General features: G+C 46.2%; 1 protein-coding gene across 2 annotated transcripts in view; it reads left to right on the plus strand.

The window, feature by feature from the left end:
* The window catches only part of LOC140738479 (rab5 GDP/GTP exchange factor-like), a 35,591-nt gene that overhangs the window by 16,891 nt on the left and 6,115 nt on the right, over window positions 1-12,585 (plus strand). For both annotated transcript variants that reach the window (XM_073065797.1, XM_073065798.1), the window contains exons 7-8: window positions 3,077-3,168; window positions 11,610-11,866. In XM_073065797.1, the coding sequence (XP_072921898.1) occupies window positions 3,077-3,168; window positions 11,610-11,866 (349 nt within the window). The remainder of the gene's footprint in view (window positions 1-3,076; window positions 3,169-11,609; window positions 11,867-12,585) is intronic.

Here is a 12,585-nt window from a genome sequence, read left to right on the forward strand (position 1 = left end):
GTTAATGGATCAGAACTGGTTACTGACAACGATTCATCCGTCTCCTGGAGGGTTGAAAGCCAGGCTCTGTGCCCCAGGCTTGATAAGATGATCCATCTCCTGGGGGGGGTTGAAAGCCAGGCCCTATACCCCAGGCTTGATGAGATGATCCATCTCCTGGAGGGTTGAAAGCCAGGCCCTATACCCCAGGCTTGATGAGATGATCCATCTCCTGGGGGGGGTTGAAAGCCAGGCCCTATACCCTAGGCTTGATGAGATGATCCGTCTCCTGGGGGGGGGGTTGAAAGCCAGGCCCTATACCCCAGGCTTGATGAGATGATCCACCTCCTGGGGGGGTTGAAAGCCGGGCCCTATACCCCAGGCTTGATGAGATGATCCATCTCCTGGAGGGTTGAAAGCCGGGCCCTGTGCCCCAGGCTTGAAGAGATGATCCATCTCCTGGGGGGGGGGGGGGGGGGGTTGAAAGCCGGGCCCTGTGCCCCAGGCTTGATAAGATGATCCATCTCCTGGGGGGGTTGAAAGCCAGGCCCTATACCCCAGGCTTGATGAGATGATCCATCTCCTGGAGGGTTGAAAGCCGGGCCCTGTGCCCCAGGCTTGATGAGATGATCCATCTCCTGGGGGGGGGCGGGTTGAAAGCCGGGCCCTGTGCCCCAGGCTTGATGAGATGATCCACCTCCTGGGGGGGTTGAAAGCCGGGCCCTATACCCCAGGCTTGATGAGATGATCCATCTCCTGGAGGGTTGAAAGCCGGGCCCTGTGCCCCAGGCTTGATGAGATGATCCATCTCCTGGGGGGGGGGTTGAAAGCCGGGCCCTGTGCCCCAGGCTTGATGAGATGATCCATCTCCTGGGGGGGTTGAAAGCCGGGCCCTGTGCCCCAGGCTTGATAAGATGATCCATCTCCTGGGGGGGTGGAAAGCCGGGCCCTGTGCCCCAGGCTTGATGAGATGATCCATCTCCTGGAGGGTTGAAAGCTGGGCCCTGTGCCCCAGGCTTGATGAGATGATCCATCTCCTGGAGGGTTGAAAGCTGGGCCCTGTGCCCCAGGCTTGATGAGATCCATCTCCTGGGGGGGGGGGGGGGGGGTTGAAAGCCAGGCCCTATACCCCAGGCTTGATGAGATGATCCATCCATCTCCTGGAGGGTTGAAAGCCGGGCCCTGTGCCCCAGGCTTGATGAGATGATCCATCTCCTGGGGGGTTGAAAGCCAGGCCCTGTGCCCCAGGCTTGATGAGATGATCCATCTCCTTGGGGGGGGTTGAAAGCCAGGCCCTATAACCCAGTGTTGATCAGATTCATTAATTTACCACAAACACACTGAAACATGGTGAAATGTGTCATTAGTGATCACACCCTACACAACCTGTTGATGTGCTGGGGGCTGCCTGGAGGTTGCCGTGCACGTTGGCACCAGCGTAGCACGCTCACAATGTTCTACAGCAACAGAACACCACAAGACAATGGCAAGACGGGCACCCCCCCCCCCCCCAACATGCACAGGCAGGCCTCCTGTCCAGATGCAGACTCACAGACGCCAGCCCCTAGCTGGACTCGCAAATTTGACGATTTGACGTCCAAGTCTCTACCTCCAGACTGCTCCATTTCAGTCTGCGACCTTTCAGGCCAGGCTCTGTGAGATCTCGCTGCTGGAAGCTCTGGCCTGCTTCACGTGTCTTGCCCAACTGTATGAAATTTTCACTTTATTCTGCTTCTAGGGCACCATTTCTCCAACTGAATATGCACAACTTCCTTCCCTCTGATGAGCTGTGCTCTGTCATCAGTTGTCTGATGTCTTCTCTCTCTCGCCTTCCCTCCTGATTCCCTGCCTCAACTCCCACGTCTGTGTTCACTGTGCATTGCCCTGCTCTGTGTGACAACATCCTCGATTATGCACCTAGAATCTCCATCCCTGGTCTCCTTTAATCTCTATAGTCAGCCTTTGCCTTCAACTTCACTCCATGTGCTATTTACTCTGACAAAGCACTTGCCTTTTAATTGGACTGTCTTAGTGTTGACCTTATGAATTCTCCTCCTCCTGCCCTTGCAGTCTCTCAATCTCCCACACACCTTCTCAAATGAAGCTTCTGTCAAGCAGGCTCTGGGCTTTCTCCAGAACCTTCTCTGGAGCCCAGCACCTCCCACACTCCCTCTTTGTCGATTGCATTTGGTGTATTGGACATCCCACGTTGGTAAAATGAATGATCAAAGACCATGTCAGAATTAGAATCACAATCAGGTTTAATATCACCAAAATATGTTGAGAGATTTGTTAACTTTGCGGCACCAGTACAATGTAAAACATCATAATTTTAAAAAGCGTGAATTTCAGTAAGATATGTATATCATTGAGTGTGTTCCTTCAGGCTTCTGTACCTCCTTCCTGATGGTAACAATGAGAAGAGGGCATGTCTTGGGTGGAGGGGGTCCTTAACAGTTGAAGCCACCTTTTTGAGGCATCGCTCCTTGAAGATGCCCTGGATACTGTGGAGGCTAGTGCTCATGATGGAGCTGATTAAGTTTACAACTCTCTGATCCCATGCAGTAATACCCCCCCCCCCCACCCGTCCCCCATACCAGAGGGTGATGCGGCCAGTTAGAATGCTCTCCACTGTACATCTGTAAAAATATGCGAGTGCCTTTGGTGACAAACCAGATCTCCTCAAACTCCTAATGAAATATAGTCGCTGTCGTACCTTCTTTGTAGATGTCCCAGTATGTTTGGTCCAGGTTGGATCTTGACACCCAGGAACTTGAAGCTGCTCACTCTCTCCACTTCTGATCCCTCTGAGGACTGGTGTGTGTCCCCTTGTCGTACTCTTTCTGAAGTCCACAATCAGTTCTTTGGTCTTGTTGACATTGCGTGCAAGTTTGTTGCTGCGATACAACTCAATTAGCTGATGTATTTCACTCCTGTTCACCCATTTGAAATGGTACACGGGTTTGGGACACATTGTAGAAATGGGCTGACTGTGACCACTGCAATTCTTTCAACCCAAAACTAAATGGTTAGAACTGTAGCCACGACCTTTCTCCAGTGTGAGGTGTTAACCTTTGTCTTTTCTCTGTGCTCGCAGGGCTCTTCACTGGGTGACCCCTGAGATGCTCCGAGTTCCCCTTGATGAGGACAAGCCGGAGGTCACAGAACATCTTGTGTCTGCCATCACAGGTTTGTGCTCGGATGGTGTAAGACACTTCCCTGTTTCCACACTGCACCACGGGCAGCGATGACGTGCCCTGAGACGTCTCAAATACACAATTACCCCATCAATTGCACTTCTTCACTTGACCATAAGACCACAAGATATAGGAGCAGAATTAGGCCATTTGACCCATCAATTCTGCTGCACCATTTCATCATGGCTGATCCATTTCCCTCTCAGCCCCAATCTCCTGTCTTCTCCCCGCTTCCCTTCACACCCTGACTAATCAAGAGTTTATCAACATTTGCTTAAGTATACCTGATGAATTTGCCTCCACAGCTGCCTGTAGCAATGAATTCCACAGACTCACCACTCTGGCTAACGAAATTCCTCCTCACTCCATTCTGAGTGGCTGCCCCTCCAATCTGAGGCTGTGTCCTCTGGTCTCAGACTGCCCCACCATAGGAAGCATCCTCCCTTCATCCACTCTATCACGGCTTTTCAACATTTAATAGGTTTTGATGAGATTCCCCCGCCCTATTCTTCTGAATTCCAGTGAATAAATGCCCAGAGCCGTCAAACGTTCCAAAGCACAAAAGAGCTTTGACCAGCGATCAATCGGAGTTTGGGATTGATTACCAAGAGCAAATTAAAGGAAGACGGGGCAAACACTGTGGCCATCGCCTGAGTGGACAAAGTCAGAGTGGTGATCTTCAGGCTTCAGCTCTTCGAGGCTTCACTCAGAGAAAGCAAAGGAAAGAAAAGCTCAAGTTTTTAAGTTCCCTTCTTTATACCTGCTCAGCTAAGACAGTAGAGATGCCAGGCAGGATGGTGGAATGCTTCTCTTGCAGGATGTGGGAAGGCAGAGAAACCTCCAGAGTCCCTGACGACTACAACTGTGAGAAGTGCATCCAGCTGCAGCTTCTAACAAACCAGGTTAAGGAGTGGAAGCTGGAACTGAATGAACTCCAGATCATTTGGGAGGCTGAAGAGGAGATAGATAGGACATATAGGGAGGTAGTTACACCCAAGGTGCAGGACACGGGAAACTGAAGGGGAAAGGGTTGAGGAGCCATCTCCCTCAACAACAGGTATATCAATTTGGGAACTGTCGGGGATGGCCTAACAGAGGGAAGTCACAGTGGTTGGGTCTCTGGCACTGAGACTCAGAAGGGAACTGGGAGGAGAAGAGGTGAGCTGTGGTAATAGGGGATTATTCATTAGGTAGGGGAACGGACAGGAGGCTCTGTGGGCAAGAACAAGATTCCCAGATGGTATGTTGCCTCCTGCGTGTCAGGGTCCAGGATATCTTGGATTGAGTCCTCAGCATTCCTGAGTGGGAGGGTGAAGAGCCAGAAGTCATGGTCCATGTAGGTACCAATGACATGGGGAGGGATGAGTGACGAGGTTCTGCATAGGGAGTTCAGGGAGTTAGGTGCTAAGTTGAAGGGTAGGACCTTCAGGGTTGTGATCTCAGGATTGCTACCCGTGCCACGTGCTAGTGAGGACAGAAATAGGAAGATAATACAGTTTAATAATGTGGCTAAGGAGTTGGTGTAGGAGGGAGGGCAAAAGATTTTTGGATCACTGGGCTCTCTTTCAGGGAAGGTGGGACCTGTACAGAAGGGATAGTCTGCACCTGAACTGGAGGGGACTAATATCCTAACGGGAAGGTTTATTAATACTGCACGGTGGGGTTTAAACTAGAGTTGCAGGGGGATGGGAACCAGAACGCCAGAACAATTAGCGGAGAGGTTGTGGAGGCAAATGTTGGTATGTCCTCAGTTGGGGATTAAAAGGTTGAGCGTGGTGTGGCTAGTGTCCTGAGCTGCCTATACTTTAATGCAGGAAGTATCTTAGGAAAGGCTCATGAGAGTGCTGAAGATGATGTAGCTGCTTTTCAAACAGAGGCAAATTGTAGTCAAGAGAGGCTGAAGATAGGGCAAAATTGCAGTCAACAGAATGAGTTGCAAGATAAAGGGCGGATAAAATTGAAAAGGGTGAATGTGGGACTGAAGGTATTACATTTGAATGTGCACAGTATATGGAATAAGGTAGATGAACTTGTAGCACAGTTAAGGAATGGCAGGTGTGATGTTGTAGGCATCACTGAATCATGGCTGGAAGAGCTGAAAGATTGTAGCTGGGAGCTTAAGGTCCAACAATACACGTTGTATCAAAGGACAGACAGGAAGGCAGAGGGGATGGGTTGCTTTATTGGTAAAAAATGAAATCAAATCATGAGAAAGAGGTGACATGGGGTCGGAAGTTGCTGAATAAGTGTGAACTGCAAGGGTGAAAAGACCCTGATGGGTGTTATATACAGACTCCCAAACAGTAGTAAGGATGTGGTTTATAAATTACAACAGGAGATAGAAAAGGGTAATTTTACAATAGTCATGGGGGATTTTAATATGTAGGTAGTTTGGGGAAGTCAGGTTGGTGCTGGATTCCAGGAGGGGGAATTTCTCGAGTGCATACAAGATGGTTTTTTAGAGCAGCTCATGGTTGAGCCCACTAGGGGATCAGCTGTCTGGATTGGCTGTTGTGCAATGAGCCTGAAATAATTAGCTTAAGGTAAAAGAACCCTTTGAGGTAGGTGAGCATTATATGATTGCATTCACCCTGAAATTTGAGAAGGAGAAGCTAAAGTCAGATGTATCAGTAATACAGTGGAGTAAAGGGAATTACAGAGGCATGAGAGAGGAGTTGGCCAGAACTGGTTGGAAATAAAACTCTGGCAGGGATGATGACAGAGCAACAATGGCTGGGATTTCTGGAAGCCGTTTGAAAGGCACGGGATATATACATTCCTAATGAGGAAGAAGTATTCTAAGGAAAGATGACACAACTGTGGCTAACCAGCTAAGTCCAAGCCAACAAAAAAGCCTAAGAGAGGGCATCTAATAGAACAAAAATTAGTTGGAAAATTAGAGGATTGGGAAGCTTTATAAAACCTGCAATGAAAAGGGTCATTAAGAATGTAAAGATGGAATATGAAAATATTAAAGAGGATACCAAAAGTTTCTTCAGATAAATAAAGTGTAAAAGAGAGGTGAGAGTGGATATTGGACCTCTGGAAAATGATGCTGGAGAGGTAGTAACGTGGGTCAAAGAAATGGCAGACAGACTGAATAAGTACTTTGCATGTCTTCATTGTGGAAGACACCAGCAGTATGATGGAAGTTCCAGGTGTCGGGGTCATGAAGTGTGTGAAGTTGCCATTACTAGAGAGAAGGTTCTTGGGAAACTGAAGGGTCTGAAGGTAGGCCAGTCACCTGGACCAGATGGTGTACAACCTACGGCTCTGAAAGAGCTGGCTGAAGAGATCGTGGAGGCATTAATAATGATCTTTCAAGAATCACTAGATTCTGGAATGGTTCTGGAAGACTGGAAAATTGCAAATATCACTCCAGTTTTCAGGAAGGAAGAGAAGCAGAAGAAAGGAAACTATAGGCCAGTTAGTCTGACCTCAGTGGTTGGGAAGGTGTTGGAGTCGATTGTTAATGATGTGCTTTCAGGGTACGTCAAGGCACATGATAAAATAGACCGTAGTCAGTATGAGTTCCTCAATGAAAATCTTGCTTGACAAATCTGTTGGAATTCTTTGAAAAAATAACAAGCCGGATAGACAAAGAAGAATTGGTTGATGTTGTGTATTTGGATTTTCAGAAGGCCTTTGACAAGGTGCCACACATGAGGGTGCCTAACAAGCTACGAACCCATGGTATTACAGTAAAGATTCTAGCATTGATAAAGCAGTGGCTGATTGGCAGGGGGCAAAGAGTGGGAATGAAGGGAGCCTTTTCTGGTTGGCTGCCAGCGGTGTTCCACAGGGGTCTGTGTTGAGACCAATTCTTTTTATGTTATATGCCAATGGTTTGGATGATGGAATCGATGGCTTTGTTGCAAAGTTTGCAGATGGAATGAAAATAGGTTAAGGGGCAGAGAGTTTTGAAGGAGTAGAGAGGTTACAGAAGGACTTAGATTAGGAGAAAGGTCAAAGAAATGACAGAATACAGTGTTGGGAAGTGTATGATCATGCACTTTAGTGGAAGAAATGAAAGGGTTGATTATTTTCTAAATGGAGAGAAAATACAAAAAAACTGAGGTGCAGAGGGACTTCAGAGTCCTTGTGCACAATTCCCTAAGGGTTAATTTGCAGGTGGAGTCTGTGGTAAGGAAGGCAAATACAGTGTTAATATTCATTTCAAGAGGGCTAGAATTTCAAAGCAAGGATGTAATTTTAATCCTTCATAACGCACTTTTCAGTATTGTGAGCAGTTTTCAGCCCCTTATCTAAGAAAGGATGTGTTGAAACTGGAGAGGGTTCAAAGGAAGTTCACAGAAATGATTCCATGATTTGTACTGCTCATTTGATGGCTCTGGTCCTGTATTCACTAGAATTCAGAAGAAGGAGGGGTGACCTCATTGAAACATATTGAATGGTGAAAGGCCAAGATAGGGTGGATGTGGAAAGGATGTTTACTATGGTGCAAGTCTTAAGATCAGAGGTCACAGCCTCAGAAAAGGAGGAGAACAGAGATGAAGAAAAACTTCTTTAACCAGAGAGTGGTGAATCTGTGGAATTCTTTGCCACAGGCAGCTGTGGAGGCCAAGTCATTGGATATATTTAAGGCAGAGGTTAATAGATTCTTGATTGGTCAGGGCATGAAGGGATATGGGGAGAAGGCAGGTGATAGGGGATCAGCCAAGAATGAAATGGCGGAGTAGACTTGATGGGCCAAGTGGCCTAATTCTGCTCCGATATCTTATGGTTTTGTGGTCTTGTATGATAAGCCTTTCAATCTGGAATAATTCTCATGAGCCTCCTTTGAACCCTCTCCAATGTCAGCACATCCTTTCTAAGATAAGGGGCCCAAAGCTGCTCACAGTACTCCAAGAGAGGCCTCAGTATTACATCCTGGCCTTCTCAAGAAGACGGTCTAGTCTTCCCAAATTAATGCTGACACTGATGCTGATGGAGGTTGTTTTTGGTCTGAAAACGTGACTGAATTGTCAGGATAATGATCTCTGCTGTCATTTTAATTAACTCTGATTATCTAATGACTACCACTGAGCCACAGCAGCACCTCTGTTCCATGGGGGTTGGGTGGTAATTAAATTACGTCTCGCCGTCATGAGCAATGGGAGCACAGAATTCTCTTGATAGCGGAAAAAAAATAACTTTGACACCAAATATCGGGTTGTTTCCTGACATGTGAGCTTTTTACAGCTGCTGGTTTAATCTGAGGGTTTTTTAATATATAAAAAAAAGAGCGTTCTTGTTGCTTAATGTTTGTGTTGGTAGATAGTGGGTTCTGTACACACAGCTGCCTCCTGTTTACAAACAGCAGTGAAGTTGGGAGATGATGTGAAGTCTGGTTCTTGTTTATCTCGACCCATTCCCGCATTGCAGGTTGTTCTGGCCTGGTCGGAAGTCGAGATGGGTCTGGGCCGACCTCTCAAGTACATAGAAACATGGATGGCAAGTCAGTGGAAAATAGCTCCAGCACCATATACAGATTACATAAGAGGAGTTGTTTGCTGTTTTGAGGCAAGTTAGGGTGGAGAAATCCCCAGGGGTTGACGAGCTGCTCCCTAGGACCCTGAGGGAGACAAGTGCAGAAATTGCAGGGGCTCCAGCAGAGATATTCAAAGCATCCTTAGCCACAGGCAAGGTGCCAGAGGATTGGAGAATGGCTAATGTTGGTCCGCTGTTTAAGCAAGGCTCCAAGAATAAACCAGGAAGTTATGGACCCACGAGCAGGACATCAGTAGTGAGTATGTTATTGGAAGGTTTTCTAAGGGACTGGTTATTTAAGTACAGATTGAGTACCCCTTATCCAAAATTCCAACATACAAAACCCTCTGAAATCCAAATTCTACCTGAGTGCTGACATGAAGTCACAAACAGGAAATTCCACAAGACGCTGGGAAGGTTCCCAGGCGATGCACAGGTCTCTGTGCAGCACAGACAGTTCTGAGAAGTGACCTCACTTATGTAATGAACAAAAGTTAATGAAAATGGAAAAAGCACTGTATAAAGCAAAAAATGAAGATCTCAATTGTGTATTGAAAGAGTGGATTCATCAGCGCTAGGGAGAATGTGCTGCTTAACGGTATGCTGAACATGAAACAAGCAAAGGCCTATCACGATAAGCAGAAAATTGAAGGTAATTGTGAATATTCAGCAGGCTGGTTGCAGAACACGACATTAAATTTTTACAGCGTCTGCTGTTGGCGAAACTTTGGCACCAGAACAAGTCTGGTGATTGTTTTCATTCCTTCCAAAAAACCCAAGAAGTAAAATACAAATACAATGTACTGTAACCTTTTAATCAAAACATGGCATTGTAAGTGGAGACTGAAAGGCTGCCATTGTTTGTTGTTGTTCAACAGCTGATTCAGGTATTCTCCCGATTATCATTTCTTTGTATTGACAGTATGGACTAATTTTTACTGTTAAGTGCATATGTGTGAGGAGCCAAAGGCTGGTAGCACTTAAATTCAGAGTCAGAAATGATGGTGATTCCAATCTATCTCATTATATAGTCCAAAATCTGAAAAAATCCAAAACATTTCCAGCCCCAAACATTTTGGATAAGGGGTACTTGATCTGTATTTTGATAGACAGGGTCTGATTACAATAGTCGTGGTAAGTCGTGTCTTACTAATCTCAGAGTTTGATTTTGAGGAACTTACCAGGAAAGTTGATGAAGGCAAGGCGGTGGATGTTGTCTACATGGACTTTAGCAAGGCCTTTGTGACAAGGACCCACATGGGAAGTAAGGCTCAGTCGATTGGCATTCAAGATGAGGTAGTAAATTCAGTTCACAGGAGAAGCCAGAGGGTGGTGGTAGAGGGTCGCCTCTCTGACTGGAGGCCTGTGACTAGTGGTGTGCTGCAAGGATTGGTCCTTTTGTCATCTCTATCAAAGGTCTGGACGATGTATTAAACTGGATCAGCAAATTCGTGGATGACACCACACCAAGATTGGGGGTGTAGTGGACAGTGAGGAAGATTATCAAAGCTTGAAGTGGGATCTGTACCAGCTGGGGAAAAATGGTAGATGGAATTTAATGCAGACAAATGTGAGGAGTTGCACTTTGGGAGGGGTCTGGGAATTCCTTGAAAGTGGTGTTACAGGTAGATAGGGTCATAGAGAGAGATTTTGGCACACTTAACTTCATAAATCAAAGTACTGAGTACAGGAGATGGGATGTTCTGTTGAAGTTGTATAAGATGTTGGTGAGGCCTAATTTGGAGTATTGTGTGCAGCTTTGGTCACCGACCTACAGGAAAGATGTAAACAAGGTTGAAAAGTGCAGTGAAAACTTACATCATACTGCCAGGACCTGAGTTATAGGGAAAGGTTGGGTAGAATAGGACTTTATTCCCTGGAGCATAGGAGAATGAGTGGAGGTTTAATAGAGGTATACAAAATTTTGAGAGGTACAGATAAGGTAAATGTAAGCAAGCTTTTTCCACTGAAGTTGGGTGGGACTAGAACTAGATGTCATGGGTTGAGGGGGATCTTCAACACTGAGAGGGTGGTGAGTGTGTGGAATGGCCTGCCAGTGGAAGTGGTGGATACAAATTTGATTTCAACATTAAGAGAAATTTGGATCGGTAAATGAATGGGAGGGGAATGGAGGGCTATGGTCCAGGTGCAGGTCAATGGGACTAGGCAGATTAATGGTTTGGCATGGACTAGATAGGCTGAAGGGCCTGTTTCTGTGCTGTGGTGTTCTGAGTCACTAACTCAGCTGGTCAGGCAGCATCTTCAGAGGGAGATATTTCAGGCTGAGACCCAGCACATGCTTTCGTGTGCTGGTTGTTCCTGGGAATGAAAGGGTTAGTATATTTGGAGAGTTTGATGGCTCTGGGCTTGTACTTGCTGAAAAGTATGTATGTTCTATGTAAAATATTGAAAAGCCTAGAAAGAGTGGAAATGGAGAGGACGTTTCCTATAGTGAGGGAGTCTAGAACCAGAGTGAACAGCCCTAGAATAGAAGGATATCCAGAGATGAGGAGGCCAAGTCATTGAGTGTATTTAAAGTTGAAGTTGATAGGTTATTGATTATTAAGAACGTGAAAGGTTACGGGGAGAGGGCAGGAGAATGGGGTTGAGAAGGATAATATATCAGCCATGATCAAATTATGGAGCAGATTCGATGGGCTGAATGGTCTAGTTCTGCTCCTGTGTCTTGTATCCTTAGATGATCTGTGTATGATGCTATTTAATTTGACTACTGTTGTGTATCCTGGTCAACTGAGTCCCAATCCCACCTCTAACCAAAGGCTGACAGATAGAGATGCTCTGGGAACAATGAAACAAATGTCCGCCATTTGGGTCCAAGAGACAGATTGTAATATAATTAAGGGTTATTTTGGTGTGTTCTGAACCAACTTGGGCAAAACAAATTCAAATACTTCTTTCTCTCTCTTACAAATGTTTTATTAGCAATTGTTAAGATGGATTCTAAGCGAGCTCCTCAGGACAAGCTGGCCTGCATCTCAAAATGCAGCTGGCACATTTTCTGTGCAATCCAGATCTCCATCGAGAAGCCGGCAGCCGCAGACGACTTCCTCTCCACTTTGATTCACGTGGTGTTGAAGGTGAACCCCCCCCGGCTGCATTCCAACATCCAGTACATTATCCGCTTCTGTCACCCCAAGCGACTGATGACCGGTGAGGCGGGTTACTACTTCACCAACCTGGTAAGGGATGGCTCCAGTTGCATTTACTGAGTTAAGTCTGCGTTGGGCAGAGTGGGTGGAGGAAGCCCAGATCTTGAACTCAGTCCCCTGACTAACGAGATGAGAATTTTACTTAAAGAAGTGAAAAGGCTTGTGTTTAAGCAGCCCTTTTTATGACCTCCTCTAGATCCAGGCTTGGATTTGTTACAATTGGGGATTTGTTGTAGCAGTGATCTCTGTCACTGGGTGCTCTGGTTTGATGAACTTATTGCTTTTTAATTGGTTTAGTAGTTTTTCCTTCCCATTCCATGGCTGCGATCTTTTACCTGGTGCAGGGCACAGCTGCCATCAGCCATTGGCCAACTTTGAGAATCAGAATCAGGTTTAATATCACTGGCATATTGTGGAATGTGCTGTCGAGCTGCAGCCAACCTGTCACTGCTTCCACCTCTCCTCCAACTTAGAATAATTGTTCTCACAGCACTAACTTCAGCCACCTTTTAAATTCATCTCCCTGATCTTCAGAATTGCCTGTATCAATGAGCAGGACACTTTGGTGTTTCTGCACAGTGTGTAGCACATTTCTCCACAATCTCCAAGTTCCATCACTTTATCAACCATGTGGAACCACTGCCCACTGAGAAAAAGGTGCTGGCTGTCCATCCGTTCTATGCTTCTTATCATCTTGTACACCCCGATCAAGTCACTTCTTATGCTTCTTACTCCAAAGGGAAAAATCT

The sequence above is a fragment of the Hemitrygon akajei genome, chromosome 14 (assembly GCF_048418815.1).
Source record: "Hemitrygon akajei chromosome 14, sHemAka1.3, whole genome shotgun sequence".
In the NCBI taxonomy this organism is placed as follows: domain Eukaryota; kingdom Metazoa; phylum Chordata; class Chondrichthyes; order Myliobatiformes; family Dasyatidae; genus Hemitrygon; species Hemitrygon akajei.